Source organism: Trachemys scripta, chromosome 7 (assembly GCF_013100865.1).
Source record: "Trachemys scripta elegans isolate TJP31775 chromosome 7, CAS_Tse_1.0, whole genome shotgun sequence".
NCBI classification, from domain to species: Eukaryota; Metazoa; Chordata; order Testudines; family Emydidae; genus Trachemys; species Trachemys scripta.
In genome coordinates this window covers 9237864-9254705 of record NC_048304.1, presented here as the reverse complement: position 1 = coordinate 9254705, position 16842 = coordinate 9237864, and the positions used below count along the sequence as shown (strand labels likewise).

General features: G+C 42.4%; 1 protein-coding gene across 5 annotated transcripts in view; it reads right to left on the bottom strand.

The window, feature by feature from the left end:
• Positions 1–5728: 5728 nt before the first annotated feature.
• Positions 5729–16842, bottom strand: part of MITF (melanocyte inducing transcription factor) — a 166082-nt gene continuing 154968 nt past the window's right edge. For 3 of the 5 annotated variants that reach the window (XM_034776187.1, XM_034776192.1, XM_034776190.1), the window contains 4 exons: positions 16593–16667; positions 15466–15541; positions 11339–11486; positions 5729–9727 (listed from right to left, as the gene is read on the bottom strand). In XM_034776187.1, the coding sequence (XP_034632078.1) occupies positions 9347–9727; positions 11339–11486; positions 15466–15541; positions 16593–16667 (680 nt within the window). In that variant the 3' untranslated portion in view covers positions 5729–9346. The remainder of the gene's footprint in view (positions 9728–11338; positions 11487–15465; positions 15542–16592; positions 16668–16842) is intronic. The other 2 variants (XM_034776188.1, XM_034776191.1) reach the window with 1 other exon arrangement.

The window sequence follows — 16842 nt, the reverse complement described above, 5'->3', positions numbered from 1 at the left end:
CAGTGCCCTGAATCAGGCCAATCATAAATCGCAACACTGCATAATATCCAGCTATGAGGTCATTAAGATTGTGGCTGCTGTAATAGCATAAATCCACTAGAGGGCAAAAGAAAAGGAACATAAATGTAAGGTGCATCCTTTTATAACTAACAGATCTGGAAAGCAGAGAGTATATGCCTCTATGTTTCTTTTAATAGGTCAGGGGGCCTTTTTCAAACCATGCCTGTGAGTTTCTAGGGTATTGGAAAGACAGTGAACTTCAAAACGGTTTGAAAACTAGTATTCCGTGTTTTTAGACTCAGCACTGCCATCGGATGTTATAGCAATGAGGGAGCACGTGGGAGAGTGGTCCCTCGCCACCTAAGTTTGGAAACGTTTAGTAGTGATCACACATGGCCTCTGCCTTCTGTTCAGCCTGGTGGTGGTGAGTCGGAGACCTGTGCACCCCCCAGCAGAGTGATGTGCTACAGCATCAACCTAGAGCAGGGGTGGGCAAACTACGGCCCGTGGAACCGTCCTGCCCAGCCTCAGAGCTCCTGGCCCAGGAGTCTCGCCCCCGGCCGTCCCCCCTCGCCGCAGCCGGCGCAATGCTCTGGGTGGTGGGGCTGAGAGCTCCTGGGGCAGATAGAAGACCCCCTCCCCTAATCGGCCCTCCATACAATTTAAAAAACCCGATGCGGCCCTCAGGCCAAAAAGTTTTCCCACCCCTGGCCTAGCACTTTCAGCGGGTAATCTCCCACACATCTGTGCCTTCACACCGGCCCAGAAAGGTAACCTGGCAGCTCACAACACCCTCTGTTAACTGGCCAGTGCAGAGCGAGGAGTCATAAGAGGTCTCATTTTTTCTTAAGTGTACCCCTGCCAAATTTTTTTCCTAAGAAGGAAAAAGGCTTCTAAGGAGAACTGCAAGTCAGCATCAGCTCTTCACAATTCATCAGCCTGCTGGACGTTTGCTCATCAAAAGACAAGGAACCATAAGTATGGATTACGAGGGCTGCTCACTGCAGAAATTAATAAAGCTCAAGATTAACCACTGAAATAAATCCCAAGCAAACCACTAAACTAGAACATAAGAACGGCCATACTGGGGCAGACCAATGGTCCATCTAGCCCAGTGTCCTGCCTTCTTAGTGGCCAATGCCAGATGCTTCAGAGGGAATGAACAAATAGGGCAATTATCGCATGATCCACCCCATCATCCAATCCCAGCTTCTGGAAGTCAGAGATTTACAGACACCCAAAGCACAGGGTTGCATCTCTGCCATCTTGGCTAATAGCCATTGATGGACCTATCCTCCATGAACTTACCTAATTCTTGTTTGAACCCAGTTATAATTTCGGCTTTCACAACACCCCCTGGCAACAAGTTCCACAGGTTTACCATGCGTTGTGTGAAGAACTTCCTGATGTTTGTTTTAAAACTGCTGCCTATAAATTTCATTGGTTGACTCCTGGTTTGTGTGTTATGTGAAGGGATAAATAACATTTTCTGATCCACTTTCTCCACACCAATCATGATTTTATAAACTTCTATCCTACACCCTCTTAGTTGTCGCTTTGCGAGGCTGAACAATCCCAGTCTTTTTAACCTCTCCTCATTTGGAAGCTGTTCCAAACCCCTAATCATCTTTTTGCCCTTCTCTGTATTTCCCCCCCCTCCCCCCAATTCTAACACATCTTTTTTGAGATAGGGTAACCAGAACTTCACACAGCATTCAATGTGTGGGCGTACCACGGATTTATATAGTGGCATGATATTTACTGTCTTATCTATCCCTTTCCGAATGGTTCTTAATATTGTTCTTGTTTTTGACTGCATGTTAAGCACATATTTTCAGAGAACTATTCACAATGACTCCAAGATCTCTTTCTTGAGTGGTAACAGCTAATTTAGAATCATCATTTTGAATATATAGTTGGGATTATGTTTTCCAATGTGCATTACTTTGCATTTATCAACACTGAATTTCATCTGCCATTTTGTTGCCGAGTCAACTAGTTTTGAGAGATCTTTTTGTAACTCTGCACAGATATAGAGAATCTCAGTTAATAGACCCTCCCCTAAGGAATGTGTCTGTCCAAACCATGTGCTTCTCCGCATCTGTCAGCTTTCCCCCAACCCTTAGTTTTAAAACTCCTCTATGACCTTTTTAATTTTACATGCCAACCATCTGGCTCTATTTTGGTTTAGGTGGAGCCCATCCTTCCTGTATAGGTTCCTCCTTTTCCAAAAGGATTCCCCAGTTCCTAATAAATCTAACCCCCTCCTCACTATGCTATCGTCTCATCCATGCATTGCGACCCTGCAGCTCTGCCTGTTTAACTGGCCCTGTGTGTGGAACTGGGAGCATTTCAAAGAATGCTACCATGGAGATCCTGTAACCTCCAGGACCTCTCTCCTACCTTTCCCTAGGTCAGTGGTACCTACATGTACCATGACCACTGGCTCCTCCTCAGCACTGCACGTAAGTCGGTCTAGATGTCTTGAGAGATCCACAACCTTCACACCTGGCAAGTTATTTACCATGCAGTTCTCCTGGTACTCAACTATCTCTATTTCTAATGACAGAATCCCCTAGTGCAGTGGTCCCCAAATTAGGGGGTGTGGAAGAATGTTTGGGGAGGCCTGGGCCAGCCTCCACGGGGGTGGGGAGAGCGCGCCACCCAGCCCTGCTCTGGCCCCAGCTCTGCTCTGGCCCCAGCTGCAGCCCCGGTCCTGACCACCCCCCACGGCCCAAGCCTCAGCCCCTGGCTTGGCTGTGGCTCTACGCCTCCGTCCCAGTTCCAGCCCCGCCCCACCCCCAGGCTTCTGGCCCATCCGTGGCTCCAGCCTGGGCCCCCTTACCCGGTCTGGTGCCCCTGAACCCTGGCCCCGGCTCCCAGTCACAGCTCCGGGGTGGGAGAACAGAGCAGTAAGGAGGGAGGCAGGACATGAAAAGTTTGGGGATCACTGCCCTATTGCCATTACCAGTCTCATCCTAATAACTGGGGTTCCCTCCCCTACAGACAGCTCCTCAGTGTGAGGGAATACCATAATGTCATCTGAAAGGAGGATCCCAACTATGGGATCGTTTCTCTCCACTCCAGTTTGATGTTCTCCTTCCCCGAGACCTTCATCTTCCTCAACAGCACAGAAGCTGTCAGACTGAGGGTGGGACTGCTCTACTGTATCCCAGCAAGTCTCATCCCTGTCTGTCTCCCTTAACTCCTCCAGTTGAGCCACTCTGACCTCTAGAGCCCATATTTGCTGAGGGCCAGGAGGTGCTTGCACTGAATATGCCACGTGTCCACAAGGCAGGCAATCATACATGCTGAATTCAGCGCAGTAGACTGCATAGCCCCCACTCTGCTGCTGGACTTCTGCCTCCATTTTTACTCCTGCCGCCCTTTTTGGTTTTTATGGGGGGAGGTGGTTTTTTGGGGAGATTTCTTGGCCTAAGTTTAGAGAATGTTTTTTGGGTCTATCTGGTTCTCAACCTCCCTCTCTAAACTCTTTCGCAAAACTCCCATTTGCTAGCTCCTCTGGTCGCTTAGGAGGTGGCTTTTTAAACCCCTGTTCTCCTTGAATATCCCTGTCCCCTGGTTAATTGATCCTAAAGGGATTACGGATCAAAGCCTCGTTAAGAAGCTCTCAGCCTTGCCTATCAGGCCACTAGGCTCAGGACAGGGCTCCACACACAGACCACACTATAAACTTCAGTCAAGCAGGCACACAGCAAGCAAGCCCTCAAACTACAGACAACAAACTAACCCCAAGGGTCACATAGTCACTCCTCCTTCACCAGTTTTCACGTTAAGAACTGGACCCTGGTCTCCAGTTTTATAGAAGACCATTACAACACTGTGCAGTCTTATGCTAAACTCCTAATGAAGACAACAGGAATTCAGGTCATCACATAGTCATATGCAGGCGTGCTGAGATGCAAACCACTGATCTTGTCCCTGCTACCCATCCGTATTAGACAGGCCAAATCATTGCCCTTCAGAACAGGATTAAAGCTTCCCCAAAACTCACAGCGTTCACTCTGAAATCCTCTCTAAGCCACACGCATAGTAACAGCCTTTGTCTTGCTTGGTAGTGCATTTCTGCCCATTATACACAAAAGCATCACATAACGCTATAAATGCTTATATAGGCTTCAGTTGCACAGATGAACTCGCATTTGATAGGAATTCTAGTCCTGCGGTTCAAGCATTGGCGTGGGACTCAGAAGAGCTGGATCCACCTCTGCCACAGGCTTCCTTTGTAACCTTGGGCCTATTACTTCATCTCTGTGCTTCACTTACCCTTCTGTGCAAGAGATAATACTTGCTTTCTGCCGCTCTTAAAAACTAGGGGCCACATTTGCTGCTGGCAAAAACCTTGGGAGTCAATGGAGGTAGGCCAGCAAAAAAAAAAAAAAAAAAAAAGTGGTCCATAATCTTCAAGACAATCACACATTTCAGTTCTAAGCTAATTCACTCCATGGTATTAAGTCAAAGCCCTTCTAATCAGAGGTCAGAAGTTTAGTTCTGGCTAAGGATTGTAGACAGGCTGCTTCTAACACCATCCAGTTCAAGTACTGTATTGGATCCTTAAAGTACTGGTCTAAAGAATGCCAGTGTAGGTAAAAGAAGATATAAAGGAACCTTACTTTTGCTCTTTAAATAGGGTGATATAAAACAGGTTGTTTTTAATTACATACCTAGATAAACCAATGCATTCTATTCCTAAAGAATAAGAATTTTCACAAATTTAGGCACAATTACATCTCTCTGCAGTTTGAGGTGGCTTTAAGTGATTTCAATGATTAGAGGATGCAGATATCAAGTGGGATCTTCCCCCCAAGCTAAGGAGCTTGTGGGAACGACGGATGCTCAAGGCTGACACTGTTAGAGCAAAGTCAACCTCACAACGAGACAGATACATTGGATGCAGCTGAGTAGTTCAGGGAGGGATGGGATGTTAGGACAAAGATATTGTGCTTCACACTACAGGCGAGGGGGAGCCATTGTAGGGTGAAGTAGTCAGAGCAATGAGCCAGGAAGACGATCTTAGCAGCTGTAGTTTGAATGGAGTTGAGGGGCAAAAGGCAGCTGTCGTCAGATTTCAAGAGGAGGACGTTTGTCTGTAGTGACCAGCTGTTTTTTGTTTTATGCTTCGATTGTAAATCCTTCTGGGGAGGAAGGGTCTTTGTACAGTGTTTGGACAGTGCCTAGCACAATGGGGTCCTGCTCCATGACTGGGACACGTAGGCACTACCGCAATACAATAAATAATACAGAACAAAGGCTGCAATAACACAGTAAGAACTAAAATCACTTATTACTGTAGCTTTAAAAACTTTGGCACAATCGGTCAGTGACTAAGTCACAAACATGACATGTACTGTTGGGAGTCTTAAAGACATTTAAAACCAAGATTCACTTACACTGAACACAAGTGGCTTACACAGAGGATGTGAAAAACCAAACGCTTTAATCCATCTATCAAGAACAACAGTTCAAAGTATTTCATGGGATACATTACTATCGATCCATAATTTACAGAGCTATGGACCATACACAAATTATTGCTGCAGTCAACAGCAGGTGAATATCAACAACATTACAGTACCAAGCATCATAGCAAGAGGCAGTAATTCATGTCACCTTTTCAAGAAATATAGGTATTTTATATCAACATCTGCTTCTTCCCAGTGCATTTTATGTAAAAAAAAACATCAATGTAAGTGCATTATTTTGTGCTTTGCTTTTTTTTTTTCCTTGTACACTTCCTATTTGCTTTTATAGGCTGCAGAGTTAATATTGCTTTCGAGTCTAAAAACAATAAAGAACTTCATTATATTCTATACGTTCATATTTGTTGCATGGTTTTGGCAAAGTGAGAATTGTTTGGTAATCCATTACCTGGCCAGGTAAGCCAGGCCTGGCTCACATTGTTGGCATGTGGGCCATACAGTCATTACAGCTTGAAGCTTTGTGGAATAACTGTCCTAGGGATGCTGCTCCATCTTGCTGACGCAATGTCTTGCCTCAAGCCGCTGACTCCACATTAAGGGCCATATGCTCCATGGTGCATGTACCGTAGAGAGAATAAGAGCATCAGAACTTAACTATCTGAAAAGCCCTTACCTCCTACTGGCGTACCAAATGAGAACACTCATGTGCTTTCAGCTGCAATATCCCAAAATGGGGTGTGACCCAAGGACGCGTAAGAGGAGATGAAGAAAAGGCCAACGTTGAGTGTTACATACAGTGTGCTACCTTTACAGACAGCACAATATGGCTGCTGGGGGCCATAGTAATGTTCATCCAGAGAAATCCAGATCTTGGTAAGGAATCGTATTTTTGTCAATTTCTAAGCATACGGGGACCATCTACAAATCACATGAGGGCAGGGGATCAGGGTTTCATTTTAGTCCACAGAGGGCTCAAATAAGCAAGATGCATATTTGCATACCCTACATCCAGGCCCCACTTCTACATAGCTCCAAACTGGATGCCGTGTTGGGTACCATCTTGAATGGATTTTTCTGGTTACAACACCCAAATGACCTTGTGCATCCCATTTTTGTCCAATTGCTGCAGCTCTCTGGCCTTTGCTCACCCTTTCACTCTGAAGGGGAATATATGGCCTTGCATTAGAGCTATAGCCACTCTTTTGCTGTTATTTCCTTCATCTGTCACCGTTAAGGTATTGCAACAACAGGAGCAAGTGACTGCATGCATAGTTGCTAAACTGTGGCATAGCTGCTGTGCCAAGAGCCACCCAGGATATATGAGCATCTTAACTGCATTGCTGAGTATGGTGATGGGCTGCAATACGCAATGCTGGAGACACATGTGCACTGCCTCTGGGTCACAGTTTGGAAACCACTGGCATTACAGATACCAAAAAAAAAAAAAAAAAAACCTGTCCAAAAAACAGGCTAGGAAGAACAGGCATTTGTTGTAACACTGTGAGCTGACCCTTGCCCCCCACCCCCAAAAGTGACAAATCTGGTGATTATCAAAGCGAATATACAGTTAGCTATTCAAGCAGAAACAAAGAACTGCATAACTAACCGGTGAAAGAGCTATACAAATATAAGAAAGAATGTCAAGAATATAGAATCATAGAAGCGTAGAACTGGAAGGGACCTCGAGGGGTCATGGTCAGGTGTCCTGCACTCAAGGCAGGACTACATAGTAAACTAGACCATTCTTCCATATCGGCCACATAGGAGAGTTCCCTCTCTAAGCCCCAATCCACCCCAAGTACCAGAATAGAAAGCAGCAGAGCTGATAACAGGCCCAGTCATGCACTCCCATTGTCAAACAAAAAACTCCTATTGGCTTCCATGAGAGCAGGACTGGGCACCAGTGGTTTCAAGGATTTTTCATAATCGAAAGTATACGTGAAAGATGCAGCATCCATCAGTATGAACCTTCCACTAAAACTCCTGACGTTTTGTCCTCGGTCTTTCATCATCACTATATTCACATTTGATTTCGGAACACTATTAGACCGCCATGACCAAGTTTTCTTGATCAAGTCTGCCATGTTGGCACTCAATCACTAAACAAGATTTAAATTTTTATATATTATACATATCTTTCCAGTATAGCACAAAGAGAATGGGACGCTCTTGTTTTCTACATAGGGCACCAGGCTACACTCAGATTTCCTATAAATATCACCCCAAAACTTCCTTCTATGCCACACTTCAGTCAGTGCTAGTCCAAGAAGACTACTACTACAATTTAAGGCACTTCATTCTGAATGAGATGCTTTTCTGATACATTTCAACTGTAGGCTGCTACGGAGAAATCCAGTCGATCTGACTCATAACACCATCTGTCATCTTTGTAAAACATCTAGGTTTGATAGAATATGATTATAACTACTGTTATTGCATAGGACTACACTTGCGTAGATAATGCACCAAAACTACTTTTACAACATTGTTGCAAGTTAAATTAATACGATGGTTATAAAGTAACAGTTATTTTAAGATACAGTAAATTTACTCTTTTTAAACCAGCCATATTGCTGAAATAAAACAACAAATTAATTACTCTAAGGGCCATATTAACGATATAGTGATTAGGCTTCAAGCATATTATTATTCTTTCTGTATCACTAAAAATAAATATGTAAGTTCATTGTCTCTACAGAGCTTTGTTTTATTACCTAGTCTAAATTTGTACTACACCTTAAATTGTGTTTAAAAATATTTCCAAAGTGAGACTGTAATATACAAAATATTCTCAAAATCTCTCAATACACAGGATCCTGCATAAAAGCTTCCTTTCAAGTGTTTACAAAGAATGCAGAAAACCTCCAGTGAGTTTTAAACATGTCAAAAAAATTGTTGCATTAAGAGGCATATTCTTATAAATGAAATACAGCTATATTTAAAAACAAAACAAAAACATGAGGATAACTAAAGAATCCATGCAAATGAAAAACCTGTACAACGCTTAAAAAAAAATAAAATGTAAGGCCAGTTAGAAATATACAACAAAATGTGCCCAGTTGATAAAATGTATTGAATTTTGTCTGAAAATGTATCCCAGCTTACAGTGCTCCTGTCTGTTTTACTGTCGATAAACAATTCTAAGTGTCCTTTCCAAAATAAAAGCCTTTAAAGAAAAGCTTGAAGTGGGAGAAGAAGGGAAACCCTTTCAGTTGAGAGTAAGAATAACAACACTCCAAGAAACTGAGACAGATTCATGCCTCCCTACACACTCTCCTTCATTTCTACATCATCATCAGGAACATTTCATATTGGAATCAACACAATCAGTATGTGTTAATGCTAGTTTTATTATTAATTATTATTATTAATTATTATTATTAAAGTAGAATAGTGATTTATTTTAAACATCTTGTGATATAAAGACTAAACTAAGTTTGACGGATACTGTATCTTTAAGGCAGCACTATTAAATCAACACAACATGGTTACAAAGTGGATATTTTTGGTTTCTTCACATTCTCTCTCTCTTTTTTTTTTTTTTTAGCTTTACATTTAGTTTCCAAGTAAATAACTTGTTAGTTTCCCCTGAATAGAAACAGACTGTTTTGATTTGTAATTCTATTGCTTTGAGTAGATTTGACCAGTTCAAAGTTCTTAGCGAATCCAGTTCACAAATACTGTACATAGGTTGTACAATATTTTGGAGGCATTGGTACTTTTAAAATAGAATATACAAGTCTTTTCACAAAATTCAAAAATATATATATAATATATATACTGGGCTATTGATGAAGCACAAGTAGATTAATATTAAAAGAAAATCAAAAAACCTAAAAATGTAAATTATTTAATCTACTGATTAAGAAATGAAGCAGTTTATGAGAGGCCATGCCAATTATCTGCTAACAAGCATGATCAGTATCTTCCATGCTCATGCTGCTTCTTCTGCTACTTGTTTTTGAAGCTCCAGGAGATACTGAGGAAAGGAGTGGGTCAGTAACTCCTACAGGGGAGAGAGTATCGTCCATCAAAATATCTTCCAGTTTGGATCCCACTTTTGTGGGGACACTGTAGGTTCCTAGGTTATCATTGAAAGTTATGGTACCATCAGTAAGATCGAGGGTAGTCGTGCAAGATAAATCTGAGCGGTGCTGCAATACGTCTTGGTTGCAGTTGTCAATGACCGGTTCTTGCTTGATGACCCGGTTTACCACTTCTGGGGAGCAAAGGCCTGTAGATGGGACAAGGGAAAGTCCGTGTGCTCGAGCCTGCATCTCAAGTTCCTGTAAAGAAGGCAACAGACACAAATAAAACCTGAAAGCAAAGATAAAGTGTAATGCTCTTGATATATCTTTGATGTACAATTTCTGATGGACCCTTATAAACGGCATCACCCTCTCAGCAGCTCCCATCTCCCTACGAGAGCAACAACTGTTGCAAGAACTGGACTTGATATAACTGTCATATCACCCTCCCAAACTTCATCCACCCCAAATCACAACTTAAATAATGTTCTCTCAATTAAAAAAGTCTGCAGAGAGTCAATGGTGGCAGACCACTGCAGGACTTTTCCTGGAGAACCATCTCATTGCCAAAACCAAATTTCGCAGGCAATACGATCAAGATGTCTTCAAGCAAACCAGCAACTTAAGTTCTCAAGGGATATCCAGATCAGCAGTGCTGACAGCAACCACAGCAAAGCCTTACAGTGCCGGGCCATGACGACAGTTACACTACATCTTTTTGTATTATTTGAATCCGTAACTACCATAAATGGAGCCACCAAAATAAACTGGTAATAATTGCAAAGTCCTGCTATTCATAGGGGAAACTGAGGAGCTCTCCAGGAAAAAGACACCATCATAGTATATTATTTCCTCTGGTGAAAATCCCCCTGGCTTTCATCAGTGCACTGCTTAATTTACTGTTCAATGTATTTTTAATAGACATGCAGCCATTGGCTGGCTCTCCCTGCAGCAGGTCAGTACTAGACACAAAGGGAATGCACAAAGCAGGGAAGAAGAACCGCGAGCTTGGTGGCTTTCAAGGGATGGTGCTGCAGAACAAGGCTGGTATCCTGTTCCCCCCTTTCCCACCCTCAGCACTGCCTCCAAGCTCCACTGAGTTCACTCTGTGCAGAGCAGCAGCTGAGAGGCTCCTGCAGACTACCAGGGAGGAGGCTGTTAATGTAGCATCATTCCCTTCTCCCTTGCAGAGGGCAGGGAGACAACCTTGCATGGAGGACTCCCGCTATCTGCAGATCTCTGGGACAGCCTGTGCCTAGCGTTGGCGCTCCGTGTGAATTTGTAGAACATCATTCTACTCAACTGCTCTGTTTAGGAAGCAGTGTCATGGGAGTGGAAAACCATTAGCAGTCTTGAGTCAAAAAGCATTTGAACTAACTTGACCATATTGACAATTGCTCCATATAGAATATGGCACCTTGGGTCTCATCCTGCTCTTATTGGAGTCAATGCCAAATCTTTCTCTGCCTTCAGTAAGAGCAGGACTAGACTCCTTATCTGCATGTATAACCTAATAATGCCCAATGTAGTTTGAAGTGCTTAGAGTTGTGTGGTGAGAGCAGAGAGACTGTAGTGGGAGCAGAGAGACACTAAACTACAACTGCTTTACAAAAAGGCTAGAGAATTATCTGCTATCCAGAAGCATCTCACTTTTTAAAGTTCCTCCTACAACATAGCTCGTCTCCTCTGGTAACTGGAGGACCAAGAACTCTACAAGTTCAACTCAGCATTAATCATAGGTATTGCAGGACCAGCACAATGGCTCTTCTAAGTTACATAGTAAGCTGGCGTTTCCTTGTAGCAAATAGATGTGAATGATATACATAGATACAGCTGTTAAATTCATTCATAATGTATGTATCAGCAAACCTGTATTCTGAGCAGTAGATGTCTGTTGGCATGTTCTAGTTTCTTCTGCCTGTTCTCAAGTTCTTTTGTGCGTTGTTGTTCTCGCTGCAGTTTGCGGATATAGTCCACTGACGCTTTTAAAATAGTGCCCTTATTCCAGCGCATGTCCCTGTAAAAGTAGTGTTTGGGGGGGAAAAAAAAAAAAAAAATCACTCTCACCCAAGCACATGGATCAAGCCAAACCATAGAGAAGAACCGCAGCACCGTTTAACAGCACACAAGTTACACCACACCTGATCAGAATTACAGTATTACAAACTATCGACTTTGAAAAGAGCTGTGTGAAATACACTAGGGGGAGCCAGAGGGCAACTCATTAGCAGGCAGCCTACTGTACGGGATTTGGATTCACGTAATTACTGAAGAGGAGACATGCTCACCATTGCTTTCTCATGGGAATGAAACTGCAGGGATGGGAAATTGCAGTACTCAAGGAGTCGTGTTTCGCACAGAACTCATACTAGAGCATTAGTGCCAAGGGACAGAATGGCTAAAGATGAGAGGACTCACTCAGCTTTTAATGACGTCTGTGAGGCTGCTTGACTACCCCTCGTTGTACCCCCCTCTAATGAGCAATGCTGGATTTCAACTTTGATCTTTGAACAACATAGTTAAACTCCCATTCACTAATGACCAACTCTAGTCCTGGACTGCAAAGACGTGTTATTGAATAGGAGAAAAGGGCATGGGAGCTTTGGACACCCTCCTATGCAGTCTCAGGGCAGGACTCCTAGGCTCTTTTGAGCCACTAACATAGCCTCTGAGTGGGTATGTCTACATTTATGGCACCATGTAAAGTACAGGCCCTACACATGTAGCTACACACAGCAGGGACTGCTGTGTGTAGCTACATGTGTAGGGCCTGTACTTTACATGGTGTAAAGAACTGCAGCGTGTAGCTACACAAAGTAGGGAAAGGCTCTGGCAGGGCAGAGCCTTTCCTCTGGCCGGAGCCTTTCACTGCCACCTCCCTGCTGTCAGGATCTTTCTCCACTACAAAAGCCTTTCACTGTGGCGGGGAAAGGCTCCAGCAAGAGTGAGGCAGCGGGACACTACGCTGTCAAAAACAGCAGTACAGACGTGGGAGGCATTGCTTGGACGTGTAGAAAGCCATGTAGGGTATAAACCTTGGGGGTTCTACTCGGCTCACTCAAGCCACACAATCTACGTGGCTGTTTATACCCATGCTAGGTGGGTGTGCAGCTGATTAGGGGGTGTGGTGAACCCTCCAGCCAGCCAGCACACAGAATTCATGTGTTAGCTAGGAGTGCATGTGACTCCTTTGCTCGTGGGAGAGGGCACGCACAAACAGCCTCCCCTATGGAGTCCTACCTTGGCTGGCAAGACACTAGAATTAAAAAGGTTTCATTGGGAAGTATCTGTTCCCATTTACACTGATTAGGGCCCAATTTTTCCTGGTAGGGTCTTATCACACCACCAAGCTATTAAAATGTATACACAGTAGCAAGGCTCAGATCTAACATGTTGGCACAGAAGCAAACACAACTGATTGATGATGCATCCGAGGGTGCATTTTCCAGGGATTCCTTAGTAGGAAAGGAGGAAGAGACATTTTGTGTAATGTGGGAGACAAAGACCAATTAATAGTGCTGGAAGGAAATGTTTTTATTTTTTTTTAAGCTGTTAAAGAGACAGACAAGTGTATTTTCCTGCTATTCAGTGCATCCTTTACGAACTTCAGCGTACTGATCTTTGCTCTTCTGATTAATTGGTTTCAAGCAATATATCAAACTACTTGATAAATGCTTATGTAGCTAATGCAGACCTACCACCTGCTTTATTTATTTACTCCATGGCACTGTGAAACTTACGAAGAAAGAAATACAGAACATTATTTTTAATTTTCAGGATAGCAAAAGCAAATGCGCGGTCTCTAGATTATCCCATCTCTGTAGCAAAAATGTAAACAGAGTGAAAGGTGAACCGACAGATTTCTTCTTGGTGATCATTCATGAAGAATCAAGAACTGTTGTGTATAATGAGTTTCTGTGGCAATGTAAAATGGATGTAGGTCATCATCTCAAGAAATATGGGTTTATCAAGTTACTCCATCAATTTTCCTCTGGAGGGAACAATAACTTTCCAGTTTTGATACTAGCATATACTGATAAAGCTTTGTTGCTAGTGGAGAGCAGAAGAGATTTCAAAGTACAAATGGCCCAAATCCTGCGCTCCTTGGATAAAGTGCCTGCTCACTTCAATCACCCCAACTGGAGTTTGGACAAGACACCAGGATTAACACCTTCACCCTTATGAAAAATGCTCTGGGATCATTAATGAGCCCAAGGGGTCAGATCTTTGCTTTATGTACGCTTGAAAAATCTACCAGCTGATCTCAATGCAAGGATAAGCCTACTTGAGGAATGGCAGCCACCCCAAGGACCTCTCTTTCTAAATGGGCTGACCAGGAATTGAGGCAAATGCTTACTCTTCTGGTTCACATCCATCTGCTGAACAGGGCTTCGATCTAGGGGAATACATTGGCAATGCTCACAATTAAGTCCTTGCTGTAAGGGGTGTACTTCACAATACTCTTCAAAAAATTGCAAGAGACACTGTATAAGGGATTCTTTACATGGAGAAATTGACTGGCATAACTACTGCTGAAAAAGCTATTCTGCGATAGCTATTCCAGAATAGCTCCATGTGTGGACACCCAATCCAGAACAGAGATACTTCTAATCTGGAATTGCTATTCTTCTGAAGTGGAGTAATTATTCTGGAATAAAATCACTTTTATTTGGGAGTAGTGTCCACATGGAGGAGTTTTTGCAAAACAGCTATGCCAGTCAGTTCCCCCACATGTAGACAAGGCCTAATTAATACCTCTGGTGCCTGGTCCTCGCAAGAGGGTTAGGATACATGGATTGCTTGAAGGCATTGTACTGGAATGTGCAGATATTTTAACCTCCCTGTCTAAGCCCATCATGACGGTACTTATGTGGGTTTGCCCGTCTGTGGCTGGTGGGAGTATCAGCATGTCAAGATAAGATTTCGGTCCATTGGAACATAGAAAGCATCTGGCTCAGCTCAGCGGCCAGCAGGAATCCTATTCTGGGTTCTGCATCAGAGCCCAGGAACTCCCAAGTCAGGTACTAGAACAGGAGGTAACCACCAGCCTTGTTTCCCATTTTTTGACTTGAGAGGACTATCCGCTTGGGAGCAGTATTATTTTCCATTTGAATTGCCAGACCAATCAGAGCAATGGTCCACTTGGTCCAGTATCTTATCCCATAGTGGCCAGTATCAGAGGAAGATATAAAACCTCCACGGGGAACAGTTATGTGCCAACGTGCCAGCAGGAAAGTTTCCTCCTACCCAAGGCAGTTAGTGTGAAGCACATGATCAGACATCCACTGAATCAATGGTAATACGCCCACTGACTTCAATGGGCACTGATTCAGGCCTTTAGTGATTGGCTTTCATCCTGGAACATGAAGGTTTCATATCCCTTATATATTTTTATCCTAGCTATGGTAAATTAACTACAGTAAATTACTTAATAAAGCTACTTCTGCATGGATGTGCAAGCCGGGGTGTGCTTGTGGCAAGTTTGTAGTCAATGATGTGGAGAACCGGGAAGAAGCAACATTTTGTTTTTTCTGTTTTCTGAAAGGGCGGGGCAGTACACTGGGTGCTCACTGACACAACTGCTGCCAAGTTCCTGTGGGCCAGACTAGTGCTTCTGCAAAGGCGAACTCATTGCCTGATACAGTTCATTAAGATACACCATCTACAGAATCTTCCAGGAGGATTAAACACAAATTATTCAAAATCTTTAAAAGATATCAGTTACTGTGAAGAGACTCAGTGGTGTGGCCTTACAGGGGTTTGTCTACACAGGGGTATTAGTGCACAACAAACTAGGGTGTGAATTTCAAGCACACTAGCTACTCCACGCTAACTGTCCAGTGGACACACTTACTGGGTGCCCAGACTGCCCTTCAGTGGTTTAGCTTAATGTACTCCCAAAGTATAGTAAGCTATTGAGCACAAAGGCACTCTTAAGACATTTAAACAAAAATTCACACATATCATCATTACCGAAGAGACAGTACCATACTTACGGGTCATTTGATTTTGGTATCAATGTGCCTAATTCTTTAATGCGATCGTTAATATTAAATCTTCTCCTTCGTTCAACTTTAGGAAAATAAAGAAATATACATTAGTAAAAATAATGCTTTCTGCTTACAGAATGAAACCCCTTTAAACTTAAAGATTTCAAAAACACTTTATGCTTTATACATACATGTATACTTGACACCTGAGGCACAAGTATGTTATAAAGCTTAAGTGAAGTAAGTCTTATACCCACTTTTCAACTGGATAAATTAAGACACAGAAACTGAGTGATTTGTCCAAGGACATCCAGTTTGTCAGTGCAAAGGCAAAAAAAGACCTAAGTTCTGAGTCCCAGTCTCATTCTTTAAGAACTTTGCCATACTTCCTCAAAACACTACATGATCCAATTTAAAAATCTTAAACCATACTGTGCCATCAAGGAGACGTTGCTATTGAAACCAATGGGAAGTTCTGCTTTCTAACAAGAGGCATGAGATTGTTTCTTGTTTTTAGAAATGATATAAAGGATCCTAAAGTGTCCTTTTAGAAATTTAAAGTTAGTAAAACATGTGTATTCATGGTTGGCAAATATAAAAGTATGCTCCTTAAAAAAAAAAAAAATAATAATAATAATAATAATCATAAAAAATATATGCACACAAGTTTAAAGATTAGATACATGAATTGATTGCATACATTAAGTTTTTGTTTAAACTACAAATTTTGGTACAATTTTGTATGGTGTATTTGTCAAAGGCAACTGGCCACATTCTACTCTCAGTTATACCAGTGCAGGTGAAACCCCTTTGAATTCAGAATTTGGATCATATTCTCATAAGTTTAAAAAATTGTTCTCAAATAATTGTTTTAAAAAAATATTGCTTTTAATTCAATAGCGAGTTTCAGCAATCAGTAGGAACGAATTTGGGATATTCGATTTGTGGCTATAACCAATAAAGTGGTGTAAGTACTGCACAGTAAGCCACCCAAAGCTTTAAGCAGCCTGCATTCCAATGCCTTTTTAAAAATAATTAAAATCTTAATGATCATCTGTGTAACTTACTCGTCACTGTGGGTCATCAACTAAAAAATTAAGGAAATATTGTACACTGAGCATAAACAAACTTACTTAAGTTGTGATTGTCTTTCTTCTGCCTCTCTTTAGCCAGCGCCCTTGCTTCTGACTCTGTAGGAAAAATACACGCTGTGCACGTGAATGAAGTCATTAGAATTTTGGAAATTCAAGGAATACAACATAGCAATTTATACAGCACATCCATATTTCTGATGTCATATATCTTATCACTAGAGATATGCCTCACTACGGACACCATAGTAACACAGCTACATCGCTGTAGCTTTGCTGACATAACCCCATC